Source organism: Chrysemys picta, chromosome 10, assembly GCF_011386835.1.
Source record: "Chrysemys picta bellii isolate R12L10 chromosome 10, ASM1138683v2, whole genome shotgun sequence".
NCBI classification, from domain to species: domain Eukaryota; kingdom Metazoa; phylum Chordata; order Testudines; family Emydidae; genus Chrysemys; species Chrysemys picta.
Window position 1 is genome coordinate 20,231,822 of NC_088800.1, and position 15,550 is coordinate 20,247,371.

General features: G+C 42.1%; 1 protein-coding gene across 4 annotated transcripts in view; it reads left to right on the forward strand.

Moving 5' to 3' along the window:
• Nucleotides 1–482: 482 nt before the first annotated feature.
• SHC4 (SHC adaptor protein 4) overlaps nucleotides 483–15,550 on the forward strand; it is a 54,183-nt gene continuing 39,115 nt past the window's right edge. For 2 of the 4 annotated variants that reach the window (XM_005304016.5, XM_065558166.1), the window contains exons 1-3: nucleotides 522–678; nucleotides 1,813–1,959; nucleotides 15,011–15,081. In XM_005304016.5, coding sequence (XP_005304073.1) covers nucleotides 1,942–1,959; nucleotides 15,011–15,081 — 89 coding nt within the window. In that variant the 5' untranslated portion in view covers nucleotides 522–678; nucleotides 1,813–1,941. Of the gene's footprint in view, nucleotides 1,960–15,010; nucleotides 15,082–15,550 lie in introns of all 4 variants that reach the window. The other 2 variants (XM_005304014.5, XM_005304015.5) reach the window with 1 other exon arrangement.

Here is a 15,550-nt window from a genome sequence, read left to right on the forward strand (position 1 = left end):
TCTGGCTTCCTGTGTGCTTAGGCTTTTGCAGTTTTCATCATGTCTTTAGAGTAAATTTGATAGGCACAGGATGTTGCAATAAATCGGATATTGAACCAACAGTCAATAAAAAAAAAAAAGAACTCAGTTTCTAGGAAAGATGCATCACATCTTCCCACAGGAATCGTACCATATGTCCTAATATCAGTGGAACAATAGATTCAATTATTGGCTTCTGATGGTGCTTTGTAGCCATAATAGCAAAATAGAATTTTTGCTATGTTCTGAGCAAAAATTGTATTAAACCTATGGATATTGTAACTAGTGATGTGTTTGTCCATTCATTACAGGCACATTAAAACTGTCCCCCCCCTCCCCCCAAGTCATTTTTTTCATGGCTACTCCTTTAGTGTATTTATGGTGTATGAGTCACCAGGCTTTCTTCTGATTGGATGAAAATTAAACACCCCTGGGACTGTCAGTCAGTTATAGCCATTCTCAGCTTCATTCACAGATTTATTAGCTTGCACACAGAGAAATTCATTCAGAAAACTTCATTCACAAAAACGGCAACACACTCTTCAGAATTTTGAACAGAAAGATTCTGCTTAACCTGGCTTTTAAGGAAAAGCTAGAAATGACTCAAGGGATGACAATGAAGCTGCACAAAGATGATGATGATGAGTCTGGAGATTTGAAGTAAAATTGTGCTGGGCCATACAAATATTGAGTGTATTTCTAGATTGTGATGCTGAATGACTCTAAGACAAGAATTAGCAGGATTTGTATTAAGAACTGCTGACTACATTCAGAGAATTATTTTGCATGTTTTTTAAAATCATATTATGTGAATAAAGAATGTGCAAATTGCAGAACCATGATTTTTCTTTCCAGTGGGGCAGCTGAATACAAAATGCTAAGAACAGGGCTTATAAGGTATCTCTTTGGGTTCTTGCTAATCTAAAGATGCTTTTGAGATTCTAGCTATCTTGCATTGCTTTCTGTGGAATATTTTTTTTTTTTAGTCTTTACTGCAGCCAGGAATTCACCGTTAATGATGCAGGCTATAACAGTGAGTGTTCAAAGCTGAGAATGATTTAGAGGCTTGCTTGCTTGTGGCAGAAGTGATTTTAGATATGGATAGCATCTTTTCAGATTAAACTGCTGTAGTATTTTTATACCTGTGTATGTTTCCTTTAGCATTACATACAGATGACCATGCAGACTTAAGCTATGTTCATTAAGAAAAATAAGCCACGTGTGACGCAGTCAACAAAAAATATCCAATTGGCGTCTGTTTTTAAAATGGTTTGACTTGCTTAATTTCCATGTCATTTCTCTACAAGAAGAAAGCCAATTTATGCAACAGTATCCAGTTACAGAACTTCCAAGGCTATGAGAGAACGCAGTCAGCACAGTCTCAGTGGACACGTACTGTATGTAGGACTATTTAGACACCCAGGAATGCTTCACAGGGCTAAATACAGTCGCTTTAGGGATGATTTTATAACATCATTAGAGGAAGGTACACAAAGTAGTTCTTTAAATATCAAAGGCTCCTCTTCATCTTCTCATTCCTCCACACCTCATTTACCAATTGAGGATGTCACCTTGGGGACACAGGACAGTTCCACCACTTTGTGCACTTTGATACCCCGAATGGCTAATATTAAATTATCCAATCCATCTAATCTGCCTGGTTTTAAAAACTTCTGTCTGGGGACAAAAGAGGTGCCAAGAATTAAACTCACAGAGTGTGTTACAGTTCCAAGCAGCCCAACCTCACCAGAAATCAGTTTAATCAGCTGCCTGCCTACTTCTTATCCACGGCAGGACCCGGACAAACTTGATGTAAATACAAAATCTCAAGATGACTGCATCTTGCTGGGCTTTGAGTCTGCCCCTCTAAGCAAACAGGACAAACCTCCGGTGCAGAGCGGAGAGGACATTGTGAAGACTGGCATGACCTACTGTGTACGAGTAAGTAGCTTCTCACAGATTTTCCACTAAAAAAACAAATAATCAAATTGTGTGTGAGCTTGTGCAACATAACCTTCCTTTCCCCACTTCTTCAATAGGTACTGAAAATAACTGTATACTGCAGGTTCCCTGTTTTCTGAGGCCTTGCATAAGTGACTTGTTGATTATACCAAGGGGAATTAAAGTACATGAATAATCCAAAGCAATAACGTAATATTAGTCTCCAAAAGCATTTCCTTGAAGGTTTATTATAATAAACGCTCCTTAAACAGATTAACTGATTTGAAATAAGAAGAAGGAAGTGCATGTTTGAGGGAGCTGAACGCTAAATAATGTTTTTATCCCCTTTACAGCAATCCTGCTGCACAAAATCTCAAATGGCTTGTAACGCAGTCATGTTGCTGTAGGTGTGTAATAGTTGCTGAGAATCCTGCTGCAAACTGTAGTTCTTTTGCATCATCTCTCCTGGAAATACTGCAGGTGTTTGCTTTCATGCAGCATGTTTTACAGTCCTAAATTGGCATTTGCAATGCGTCTGATTTTCTGATACTACCACTGCATGAGGTAACCCCTTTTATCTGTTTAGAAGCTGTCTATTTATGAAGGGTATCTCCCTTGCCCCAATATCTTTCATTTTCAGTGCTGCGCTGGCACTGTTACATTTTGTGTCTCCATTTTTCACTCTCTGGTGAGAAGGAAACCTTGCTGCATGAATGCTCCCTGTGAACTGTATTTTCTGCTTCCCTCCCCCACGGCACGAGTCATTTCTTTTTCTTCTTTCCCAGTGTAGACTTTACAATTGTTACCTTAATTCTTGCACTGTGAAAAGAACTGACAATTGCTTCCCATTCTTCTCTCTGGACCTTTGACCCTGACCTTTTAATTTCTTAAGGTTCGTCTCCTGTCTAATAGCTTTCCAAAATGGAAGACCGTCTACATTAGGCACAGAGAAAGCTTATACCATGGGAAAATTACAGCAAAATTTTTTTCAAGTTACTTCAGGAGTAATGGCCTAAGAGGCTGGGCAAAGCCATGGCTTCCGTACTTTGGTTTGGCATGATTTGTGCTTGACAAATTGGCGATTCCTTATAGCCCTATTATCCTGTAGGTGCTTACAAATTGTTTAATAATTTGTTCCAATATTTTTCTAGATATCAAAGTTAGGCTGACCAGTCTATAATTCCCCTGGTCCTCGTTGTTTCCCTTTTTAAAAATAGATACTATATTTACCCTTCTCCAGTCCTCTAGACCTCACCCATCCTCAATGAGTTCTCAAAGCTAATGGCTAACGGTTCCGAGATTGCTTCAAATAGTTCCTTAAGCACCCTAGGATGAAAACATCTAACTTATCTAAATATTCTTGAACTTGTCCTTTCCCTATTTTGGCTTGAGTTCCTTCTCTCTTGTTGTTAATGTTGAACATGAACAAGAAGCCAGAAGAAAAGGTAGAAAAGAGAACAAAGGATGGTCAGAGGAAAGAGGAATGCAAGGTTAAAAAAGGCACTATCCCTTCTGTTACCTATCAGATTAAATATATTTTTTAAACAATCTCTCAAAGATTCTCTCATGAAATATACTCGGTTTAAGTGGAGCTCTCTCAAGGGAAGGCTTCCTCTGGCCCATTTGTAGCTACTGTCATTGCCACAATCAGAAACGGCTGTCCATTGTCCCGTACCAAACCATGATCCTTCTCTTTATAATTAACTGTAAGCCCCAGAGATGAAAGGTCACATGTCCCCTCTGATGTCCTGACGAGCTCACTTGGAGCAATAGATAACAAGTTTTCCTATTTATATCAGTGACCAATTTTGAATGAATTCCTTAGTTTGTTATGATCTCAGCATGATGAGCTTGAATGCATAGCTCTAACTCACGTGAGTAGCCAGACTCAAGTGGGCCTGCTCATGTGATGAATGGCTGCAGGATCAAACCCTATAGTTCAGCGTGGCAAAATACAGGATAGCATGTGCAAGAGATTAAACAGAATCTGGCCAGAACCCAGGAGACAATAAGAGTTTTTTGTTTGTTTGTTTTGAATTTCAAAAAATTCATTTTTGGTGAATTCTGAAATTTTGTTGCAATTCAGACTAAAAACAAATTTCCAAGTGTCAGAATTTCCAATGAACTAGAAATGCCAAGTTTTGACTAGCTCTAGCATCTGGTACAGGCTACTGACGAACCCTGGATACCACAGGTATAGCAATTTCCTTGTTTCTGTGTTCCAAAATACGTTTGGTACTTGATCTTTTACGGAGTATAGAAGGAAATGTATTTACATGTCCTTTTTTTACATGTACTGCCTAATCGGTGTCTTCCTATAGCAAGACTGAGTAACTAGACAGCATGAACTGTCTATATGTTGTTTGCCAATAGAATGTGAGGGACTGTCGGTATTCATTATAATCAGACAGAGGACTACACAATGAGCTACTGTACTATACTTGCTATTCTCAATTTGATAATTACTGTGGACAAGGCTTGCCAAGCAGTGATTATAACTATGCACAACAGTCTCAAAGCCAGGCTGGCTATATGTTCTATTCACAACAGGATACAGACGGATGAAAATAGTATCTTTCCTTAACACCATCCAACAGTAAAGGCCCAATCCACAGAGGCTGCTAGGGATCATTTTGCTGACTTCCATGGTCATTGGTTCAGGCCATAAAACAGTACTTTAACCGTACTAACAGCCCAGTCTCTAAATCAATAGTATGAAGAGTCTGCAAAATCCTGAATGATTTTGTTAAGCACATTTCTGTAACAAGTCTTATTTACTGGAGTCCTCTATTAAAAATATTGAAGGGGAAATTGTCAGATATTTTAGAATTTAATATTATATAATGTACGAATATCATGTAGCTTACATTTTTTCACAGCACTCTTGAAGGATCTGAGAACTTTACCAACATAAGTACTATTCATCTGATAGCCGTTGGGTAACCTCTATGAAATGAGTTGGGGGTCTCTTGATTAAGGAGGTTCGCAAGACTGGCCTTAAGGCAGGAAGTGAGGAATACCATGTCCACTCTGAGGTTTTTCCTCAGAGATCATGCCCAGGAGCTTCTCTACCTTACTCCATTTCATGCTGGATAGGTCCATCTATTAGTCAAGATGTTCAGGGATATAACCCCTTGCTCTGGGTGTCCTTAAACTTCTGACACTGGGCCTGGACAACAGGGGATGAATCACTCGGTAATTGCCCTGTTCTGTTAATTCCCTCTGAAGCATCTGGCACCAGCCACTGTCAGAAGACAGGATACTGAGCTAGATGGACCATTGGTCTGACCTAGTATGGCTGTTCTCATGTTGTCCTGTGCAATCCTGCCTTTACTCACAGGTAATTTGTCTTACTGAAATCTGCATGAGAAAACTAATGAGAGGGTCCAGGTTGTATTATCCAGGTTATATTAGGGGAGCCTGGGGGCAGGATTTGGTGTATTTCAAGTCAAATCATAGCCAACTTTATAGATGTTCCATACAACATTTTCTTGTATTATTTTAAAAATAAATAATCAAATTGGCTCCCTACAAAACCATCCCAACCTGGGGATGAGCCCCCATGGAGTATGGGGGAACACTACCAACTGCTTCCTCCCCCTCCCTCAAAACTAAACAAAAATTCAACACTGCCAAACACTGTAAATTGAGGATATTTTGGTTCTATATCTTTTTAAAACTCATTCTCTCATTTTGTTTCTTCTGTCATTCTGATTTCTGTTACAGTAGTAGTTGAGACTGGGGCCTCCTGGGGCAAGGCACAGGGTAGACAGTTTCCCTGCCCCAAAGAGCTCACATGCTAGAGCCCCAATCCTGCAAAGATTTAAGCACCTGCACAACTTTCCATATCTGAGTAGTTCCATTGGCTTCAGTGGGGGACTACTCAGGTGTGTAATATTATGCACAGTCTTCAGTCTTGGCAGGTTTGAGGCCAAGGTAGGCAAAGGGTGTGAGAAAAGAAAGAGTGACCATCCTCACTTGGCAGAGGGGGATTTGAGATTAAATGATTTGCCAAAGATCACACAGTGAATCTGTGGCAGAGCCAGGAACTGAGCTCAGATCACGTGGCTTGGTGAAAACTGATAAACCCATAACGCTCTAGTAATGTAAATGCCAGGATCTTGCTAGAAGCTGGAAAATAACGGGTCACATGCAGTTTTTAGTAGCAGCAATGTTTTTATTATGCCTGCAGAGTCTCATGCAGCTAAAGCTCTGGTTTTTGAGGCTTTTTGGAGATGGAGATGGAGTCCCAAAAGCATAGCTTGAGTCACTCAGAAATAGGATGGACACAAATAAGTTTGGCATTTTGCCAAGCCTACCCCCAAAATAAATAAAGAAATGAAAAATCCAAGACTCTCCTGGGAAGTAGATTAACTTCAGTGACTCACTGCTTCTCAGCCTCATCTATGATTCATGAACCAGGATGTATTTTTAGCTCTTTTGCTGTGACAGGCATAGCACTAGGTGCGAGTATTTTATTATAATATCCATGGCAGAATGAATAAGAACACAGGTGTTTTGTTGAACCACCCCTGTGGGTCAAAATTTTACAGGAGCATTGAGTGAAAGGAGCAGGCAGCAGTTGTTGTAACCGCTGACTTAGTAATTCCCATGAATAATGCTCCTGTATATCCTGTCAATAACGGCCTGGCCCAGTGGCTTATCAATTGTGGTTAGTCCTTTGTTTCAGTATTCTTCTCCCTACACGAGCAGAAGGGTGATGGGAACATGGCAGACACAGGTTCATCATCCCCTCTGAGGAAGGGAGTGACCCATGGCAACTAAACAGCAATTTCTCTGAGATGGCTTGTAAAATATGGTGTGTGCATTACTGAATGCTGGGCAGTCCTGCTATTTGATAGCCTAGGGATTAAATTCCTCTTTCCACAGTACAGATTCAGCCTGGGCAGCAGTAGCGCAAACTTCCTTGATGCTCTGGTCATGTGTTTCACCCTGATTTGGAGGTACCACTGCTAGCGATGAGTGGCAGGCGGGTAACACAAACTCTGTACGTGGTCTCTGCTGCGACAGCCCAGAAGAGACAGATAGTATCCTCTCCAAGGGACAGAAGTCCATCAAATAGTCACCAGTTGTTACCAACTTTAATTCCTTATTGACCACGTTTAAATTGGTACCCAGGCTCTTTATTGTAGCCAGTGGTTTCTAACAGAAAATGGTGCCGCGTAGGCCTTTGCCTCATCTGAAGCTGGTAGCTCAAAGCAGGGCTGAGCTTTGAAAGAATCTGGTTAGGGCTAGAGCCTGCGAGGGTGCCCAGTGCAGCCAGTTGGAAAATGCATTTGATTTTCCACAAAAAAAAATCTACAAGTGAATATTTTGTTTTCATTGAAATTCCTCACAGGTGTGGGGTTATTTTTGTTTTTTTTTTGTTTTTGGGGGGTTTTTTGGTCAAAAAATGAAAAGGAAAAAAAAACCAGGGGGTTTTGAATGAAAAGGTGAAAAATTGCAACAAAAAATGAATTTTTTTCTTGGGTAAATTTCTATGTAGTGAAAGCCATTTTTCATCCCAAAATGTTTTTGGATTAAAGGATTTTGACTAGCTCTAGTGCTGAGAACCACCTGCTTCCATTTGGGTTCTATACTAGTTTATATGGCTTCTTATTCTGCCCTCCGCACCGGAATATCGGCGCACCTGCATGAAGCAACCTGACTAACATCTGTCACATGTGGTTCATTCTTTCTCTCTCTCATCCTCTCCCTAGGGGGAGAATTGTGTATGTAGTGCAGTGTTTTGTTTGCTCTGTTGGGTTTTGTTTGGGGTTGGAAGGTGTTCAGAGCTTTGCAGGAGGAACTCTGCACCGTGCAAGTTGGTGAACAGGCAGTTAATGAACTTCTGGAGGAACTGAGAACCTGGGGCAGAACTGAAAGGTTCAGTGGGTCATTAGCAGCCTGATGTAGTGGTTGATAATGACATTATAAACCAGAAAACTGAAAGAAGAAGAAAGAAAGAACAAAACCAAACCTCAAACCGTCACCTTTCTGCACTGACGAAAATAGAATTTTGATCTGTGTTGCTCTGGTTATAGAGTTTTGTTGACAGTACCTGTCCCTTTCTAACAGTTAGACCAATACATAAACCAACAGGAAGGCAGTGCTGTCACTGGTTTAATCAGACTTGGTACAATGACTACTGAAGCTTGTTATTTATGGCCATGGCTTTGGGACAGTTTCCTTAGCCTTTGGCTCCACTAATAGTTCAGAGGTGCATTATTAAAAAAACCCCAAAACAACCCAACAGTTGTATGAAGAAGCGTACCCCAACTACACGTGAGCTGTAGAGATCCGAGTTTGTTCGAGCGCACTGGGGATGGGGACCCTGCGATTGGAGCACCTCCATGTGGCATGTCCTGTGAGTGAGGCATTCCCAAACACAGGGCACCATTACCCAGAAAGGGGAGGAAGAGGCAGGGGTGGGAAACTCAGAAACTTTTTCTAGTTCAAAAGCTTCTTGTTAGAGCAATGCTGGGTACAGAAGTATTGGAATCAGAGTAGGATTGTTGGCATGCTCTTTTGCATTCAGTACAAATGTTTATGATGCTTTCTTTCCCCACACAGCCACATTATGTTTATAGTGAATTGAACTTAAGGTCAGTATTGAAATTCATATACATTGGATACAAAGCTGTTTGGTGGCAGCATAATACAGTACTGTTTTTATTAAAAGCACGAAGTGCCAATTCCTGGCTAGTTGAATCTGAAACTGACCTAAGAGTGAGTAACCTCTGTTAACTAATAAGTAAAATTGTAAAGCTTCAGCTGAATGGTTTTCATAGATTCATAGATTCTAGGACTGGAAGGGACCTCGAGAGGTCATCGAGTCCAGTCCCCTGCCCGCATGGCAGGACCAAATACTGTCTAGACCATCCCTGATAGACATTTATCTAACCTACTCTTAAATATCTCCAAAAGAGAGATTCCACAACCTCCCTAGGCAATTTATTCCAGTGTTTAACCACTCTGACAGTTAGGAACTTTTTCCTAATGTCCAACCTAGAATTCCCTTGATGCAGTTTAAACCCATTGCTTCTTGTTCTATCCTTAGAGGCTAAGGTGAACAAGTTTTCTCCCTCCTCCTTATGACACCCTTTTAAATACCTGAAAACTGCTATCATGTCCCCTCTCAGTCTTCTCTTTTCCAAACTAAACAAACCCAATTCTTTCAGCCTTCCTTCATAGGTCATGTTCTCAAGACCTTTAATCATTCTTGTTGCTCTTCTCTGGACCCTTTCCAATTTCTCCACATCTTTTTTAAAATGCGGTGCCCAGAACTGGACACAATACTCCAGCTGAGGCCTAACCAGAGCAGAGTAGAGCGGAAGAATGACTTCTCGTGTCTCGCTCACAACACACCTGTTAATACATCCCAGAATCATGTTTGCTTTTTTTTGCAACAGCATCACATTGTTGACTCATATTTAGCTTGTGGTCCACTATAACCCCTAGATCCCTTTCTGCCGTACTCCTTCCTAGACAGTCTCTTCCCATTCTGTATGTGTGAAACTGATTTTTTCTTCCTAAGTGGAGCACTTTGCATTTGTCTTTGTTAAACTTCATCCTGTTTACCTCAGACCATTTCTCCAATTTGTCCAGATCATTTTGAATTATGACCCTGTCCTCCAAAGCAGTTGCAATCCCTCCCAGTTTGGTATCATCCGCAAACTTAATAAGCGTACTTTCTATGCCAATATCTAAGTCGTTGATGAAGATATTGAACAGAGCCGGTCCCAAAACAGACCCCTGCGGTACCCCACTCGTTATGCCTTTCCAGCAGGATTGGGAACCATTAATAACAACTCTCTGAGTACGGTTATCCAGCCAGTTATGCACCCACCTTATAGTAGCCCCATCTAAATTGTATTTGCCTAGTTTAATTTGAAGCACAGCATTTTGCTCCTTGTCTCACTTGTTTAATCACTGCAGTCATTCAAACTAGTACTGGAAGTATTAGTTGTGTTAAGGAAAGGAAAGGCAGGAGACTTGGAGCTGTAGTTGAAGGGGTCATCAAAGTCCTATTCACATAACCTATGTTGCTACTTCCTGGCACCTCCTCCCACACGACCTTTCATCCTGCTTTTCATTGACTCTGCATCATACTGCTGTAACTAGAAGGGAAAAGGTTGCATCTTTAACGCCCCCAGCTCGGTTACACAGGAATTGTTCCTAAATCAGCTTCTGCATAAGGATGTCTAGTCCCTGCTATCCAGGAATACCCTCCCCCACCCAATATAGGGAGCCAGGGGTTTATTCTCACACCCATACCTGCTGGAAGAGTTGTTGGCCTCTCCTTTAGCGAGGAGCAATCCTCTCTAGTACATACTATCCAATCCTGTCCCTCAGACCTGAAAGAGGGACTACCGTGTATGTGCCTGACCCTGCCACACTGAAGTCAATGGGAACTTTACTATTGACCTCAGTGGGCTCAGGATCGAGCCCTAATTGCTGAACTCATGTTCTTAGCCTAGGGCTCAAATTTAATTATGGTGCTTTTCCTTGGGCAGAGTATTTCTGTAGTCAGGACAGTACGTTATCTGCATTCCCTGCTGTTCATGCTCTGTGCAGTACCCTTGATTCAGCTTTGATTCTCTCCACTGCTTTCCTTTGGCCTTTGAGTGTCTGTGACAAGTATCTCCTTATACAGCTTTGGAAATCAAGAATCAAGCTATTATTGGCATATTCCGATGCTACATCAGCTGTTTAGCTCAAAAGTCTGCATACCAGTAACTGGCCCTCATACTTGTATCTCTTATTACAACAACCCTCATAGACTTTAAGGTCAGAAGGGACCATTATGATCATCTGGTCTGACCCCCTGCATGCTGCAGGCCATAAAACCGTCCCTAACCCCTTCCCTGGACTCTGCTGTTGAAGTCCCCAATCCTGTTTTTAGTGACTTCAATCGGCAGAGACCCTCCTGCTAGTGATCCCGACCCCAAATATGGCGATCAGTAAGACCCCGAGCATATAGGCAAGAGTCTCCAGCCTGACCCCTGTTAGCCATTTTACTATTTACCTACCATTGCTTGGTTTTCCTTGACTACTATGTTTTACCATTAAACCATTCCCTCCATAAACTTATCTAACTTAATCTTAAAACCAGACAGGTCCGTAAGCTAATTACTCTGGCCTATTCTGTTTACATTTTTATACTTAGCCAATTATTGTGGCATTGAAAAAGTGTTTCTTGCTTTTCAGCTGGACCATGGTAAGGTGTATAGTAGCTCTGAGTTCCTGTGGGAGAGACCACAGTCCCCATGGGCCCCTGAGAAAGGCCTGTCTCCTCAGCAAATGCCCTCACCCTGGCAGTAGATGGTTTGATTGTTTTTGAGGAGTGGAGCTATCAAAAGTATTGAGGTCCTAGACAGTGAAGTGGCCTTTTAAGTATCCTAGGCCATGACCATTTATAGCATGGAAATAAGGACCAAGACATCAAATTACACTGAACCTGTATAGAAAACAGTGTTAAGAGACCAGAGCTCCAGGGCAACATGCTCTCGGTAACCTATGAAGCTGTGTGGGTCTGCTGCAGCATTCTTCTCTAGCTACAGTTTTCTCAGGGCTGATGCTTTCAAGCCTAAATAAATTGCATTGCCAGCATTATCATTAATAAGTGATCATCAGCAAGGATGGGATGTAGTCTCTTAGCCAGTTGGAAATGGTGGGACGTGACTCTGGGAATGCTGCTTTATTCAAGACCGGGGTCAACAAGACCTTGCACATTGTCCTGACAATTTTTGGAACTATGACTTTGACAATTTGTGGCCTCACCATGATGGCAAACTCTTCTTCAAGCATAACCACTCTACCTTGCCAGGGTTTAACATCTGCCAGCCCTTCTTCACCTGGCTGCTGATCTCAGCCAGTCACCGAGGAACTGGGGGAAAGCACATTTCCAAGATTTAACTTTGAATTGGTGTAGAAGTGGCACATTTCATTGTAATTTCTAAAGGTGCCCCTGCCCCAGGCTGTTCAAGTAGGCATCCTTTCTTCTAGCTAACCCTGCTGGGATTTTAACTACTTTCTTAACCCAGGAGCATTGGTGTTGAAAGTTTCATATGCAAAAGTGTATTATAACTTGTACTTCAAGGTATTTTATTACACCACTAGGGTTAGGATGTCATACTCATAAGGGCTTGATCCCACTCCTTCTGACTCCCAAAATACTTACACCAGATGCTAGGCTTGCTAATCCCATGCCTGTGCCGTATTTTAAAATAAAAAGGGGGAAGCCGGTAGAATGCTGGCCTGTGCAAACCTTCAGCAGTCTCAAACTCCAACCAAACTCCTTCCGTACCCTAGGTGACTATTTCATGGAGCCAGTGCTTCCACCTCCACTTCCAAACTGAGTCAGTCAGTTATTCTTCATTTCAGAGTTAACTCAGGTGATTTGCACCTGGGTTTAGCCTAGTCTGGGTCTGAGCTGCCACAATGCAAAGCCTTACCAGAGTTACTCTATCCTTCCGACGATTGCGCTCCCGTCAGAGTATCACTAGGCTTTCTGAGGACATATTCCATGGTTCCCTGTGGTACAGTAAGCTGAGTGGCTCAATTGTTCTGTCCCAGTGAATTGTGGGAGAATTTGCCTGTCCTTCTGGGCACATGAAGGGAATTGTGGGAAGGCAGTGGACGACTATTGATACTCAGGTGAGTGAGCCTGCATCCTCACTGCAAAGTGGTTACCAGCCTGAGCGAAAGCAGAACCTGGGCTCTAGCCCACTCCCCCATCCATGCCAGCTAGCCCAGTTTGTAAGCACCAGTAAACTCAGGTGAGAGGGTTTTGTTGGGGGCGGGGCACATGAGGGTAGTTAGGGCAACACTTGGGTAAGACCCCAGCCCTACCTATGTACTTGGGTGGCTAGTCCATCCCACTGCTCATGCCACGGCAACTACACTTCTATGGGTAGTGCACTACTCAATCAGTGCTAGTGTGGGTATGTCTATCTGAACTAGAAGCGACACCTCCAGCTCCAGTGTAGACCGATCCTAAATCAAAAGCATCACACTTTTTATTTTCTAGGGCAGTCTCTTTGGCTTTATTTAGCAGGGGTTCCAGTCTCCTTTAAGTCCCTTTTTGATTGCTCCACAGGTCTCTTCTTCAGCACAAGTTCTTGAATACTGGGGCACAGCCTTCCATTTCCCTCCCATTCCCTTTGATCAGCTTCTCCCATTCTCTTTGGCCAGCTTCTCCTGGATCCTGGCCGCTATCTTCTTTCTACATTTTCCCCTGCTCTTTCCCCCCTGAGATTTGGAGATTCAACCTTTATTGATCGTGTATCTTCAGGTCACTCATGGACAGTCAACAAATCAGGGAACTGAGGAAGTTGCCATATTAATGCATTTCCTCTACCCAGGTTTTAAGTAAGGAGTCATCTTTTGTGAATAAGATCAGCTCCAGTCAGGGTAATTTATTGCAAAAACCTAGTATTGATTTTTTTTCATCTTTGCTTAGAGTAGCTTCCCACGCATCTGTTCAGGATGCAAGGGTGAACTTACTCATCATCATATGATCTCAGCATATGACTCACTCCCTCCTCTGAATCTTTCGTTTCATCCAGGGTAGCAGAGTGTCGCCAGCCAGTTCACTGAATTTCTGTTCCTAAGAGAAAATGGAGTTTAAAATCTGTGCATGTAAACAGACTTTTACAATGCTTTTCTGAGCAGCACACTTAGCTACTCCCTTCGTGAGAGCTAACTAATGAGAAGGGAACACAAGATTCTCCATAAATGCTGCAATGTATAACTTAGATTTTTATCTCTTTAATTTTTAAATCACAGCCCTACAGGACAAAAGAACACAGTTCCAACAGCAGAAATATCACTTTGTACAGTTAAAAAACAGAACAAAACACGGGTACACTAAAAATATTTCTGTAATAGTAATTTCAGAAATCCTTAGGCTAGTTTCAGCTGTAACTTCTGTGAGAATATTCCATAATCTCCTTACCATAGTTCTATTTATTCACCAAACAGAGGCTTTAAATCAGGAAAAGACAGCCGTGGCTAACTCACCAGAAGAACTTGCATCTGTACTGTATTTGCCTTTTTTTTTTTTTTTTTTTTTTTTGGGTCCCTGCTGCTGCCTGATTGCATACTTCCGGTTCCAAATGGTGTGTGGTTGACTGGTCAGTTTGTAACTCTGGTGTTTAGAACTCTAAGGTTCTACTCTACATATTTTGGGGTGAAGTAATATCAGTCGGTGGCTTTGACTTGCATATTGTACTGAGATAGAAATGTCCATAGGTTCATATGTAACCACCAAAGGCATCCCTAGGCTAACACATCCCGAAATTCCACATAGGTTCTGACTGACACAGTTCTTTGTTTCATCCCCACCCCTGTACAAAGCCCATGTGAATGAGTGTTGTTGCAGGAAATCAAGTGTGTACTGTAGATTGGAGGGACAGAATTCATCCACGGATTCCGGGGCAGGCTGGTGCTCTATGATACAGTCCCTCCACACATGTTGCTGTAGACTGGAATAGCAGCCACTGCTCTTCCAACCCCCTATACAGGGGTACGGACCCAAAGGACCCTCCTCTTGCACCCACCAATATTTCCCTCCCTGATGTCCTATTTGGAGTGACATGCAGTTCCCTCCCTTCCTGGACACTCTGCGGGATGCTCCTAAGGCATATGGCCCTTCTGCTAATGCATAAATGTCACCACTGCCTCTCTCACATCCCTCATGGTTCAATGGTAAACCTAGTGGACTGGCACAAACTGAAACGAGATAACCAATGATAAGTAGGGTTGGGGAGAGGGAGGTGGTTAGATTTTTGTGTGTGTTAATTGCCTAGCCTCCTTTTAAAGTTATCTTGTTTGCAATCATTGTTTAGTCAATTACATTATTCAATCAAATAAAATATATATTGTTGAGCAGATTTGAAAATGGTTGTACAAATGTTTCTATATCTATTTAATGTCCTTAAAGGGCCAAAATTATGTCTGCACCTAGTTGTGAACCTCTTTCTGTTTTTTCAAGGTGCTCTTTTAAATAGCTGTGATTTTTTTTTTTTGCTCTCCATTTCTACTCTAGTACATGGGCTGTATTGAAGTGTTGCAGTCAATGAGGTCTCTGGACTTTGGCACCAGGACACAAGTCACCAGGTAAGTGGTGGGTGACTGACATCCAGCTTAATACAAAGCCTAACTGTTAATTTCTATATAAAGCCTTAGATGTGGGTTTTCTCTGCAGACTCTTTGTTTTTTCTCGGGTGGTGATCTAAAATGTCTGATGATCACAATAGACTGTGTCTGCACGAGAAAATAAACTGTGTTCACCACCACCACCACCACACAGGGTCCCCATCCTGAGGTCTCTCCTCTTTCATGCTTGGTTTTGGATGCAGATGGGACCAAAATGTGTTCAACATCCAATATGGAACGTGTGATTGGTCCCTTGTTCTAGCAAGGGCCCAGTCTTGAATTCTTTATTAGGTGTGCAGCATTGCTTGGCCCAGTTTACACCAGCAGCTAAGCAGGGCTGAACGTGGAGTCTGAGAAGAGGTAGGCTGGACAATGGGTATGAAACACAGTCCATTTTCTAGTGCACAGCAGGCCTTCGTTTCCAGGCTTC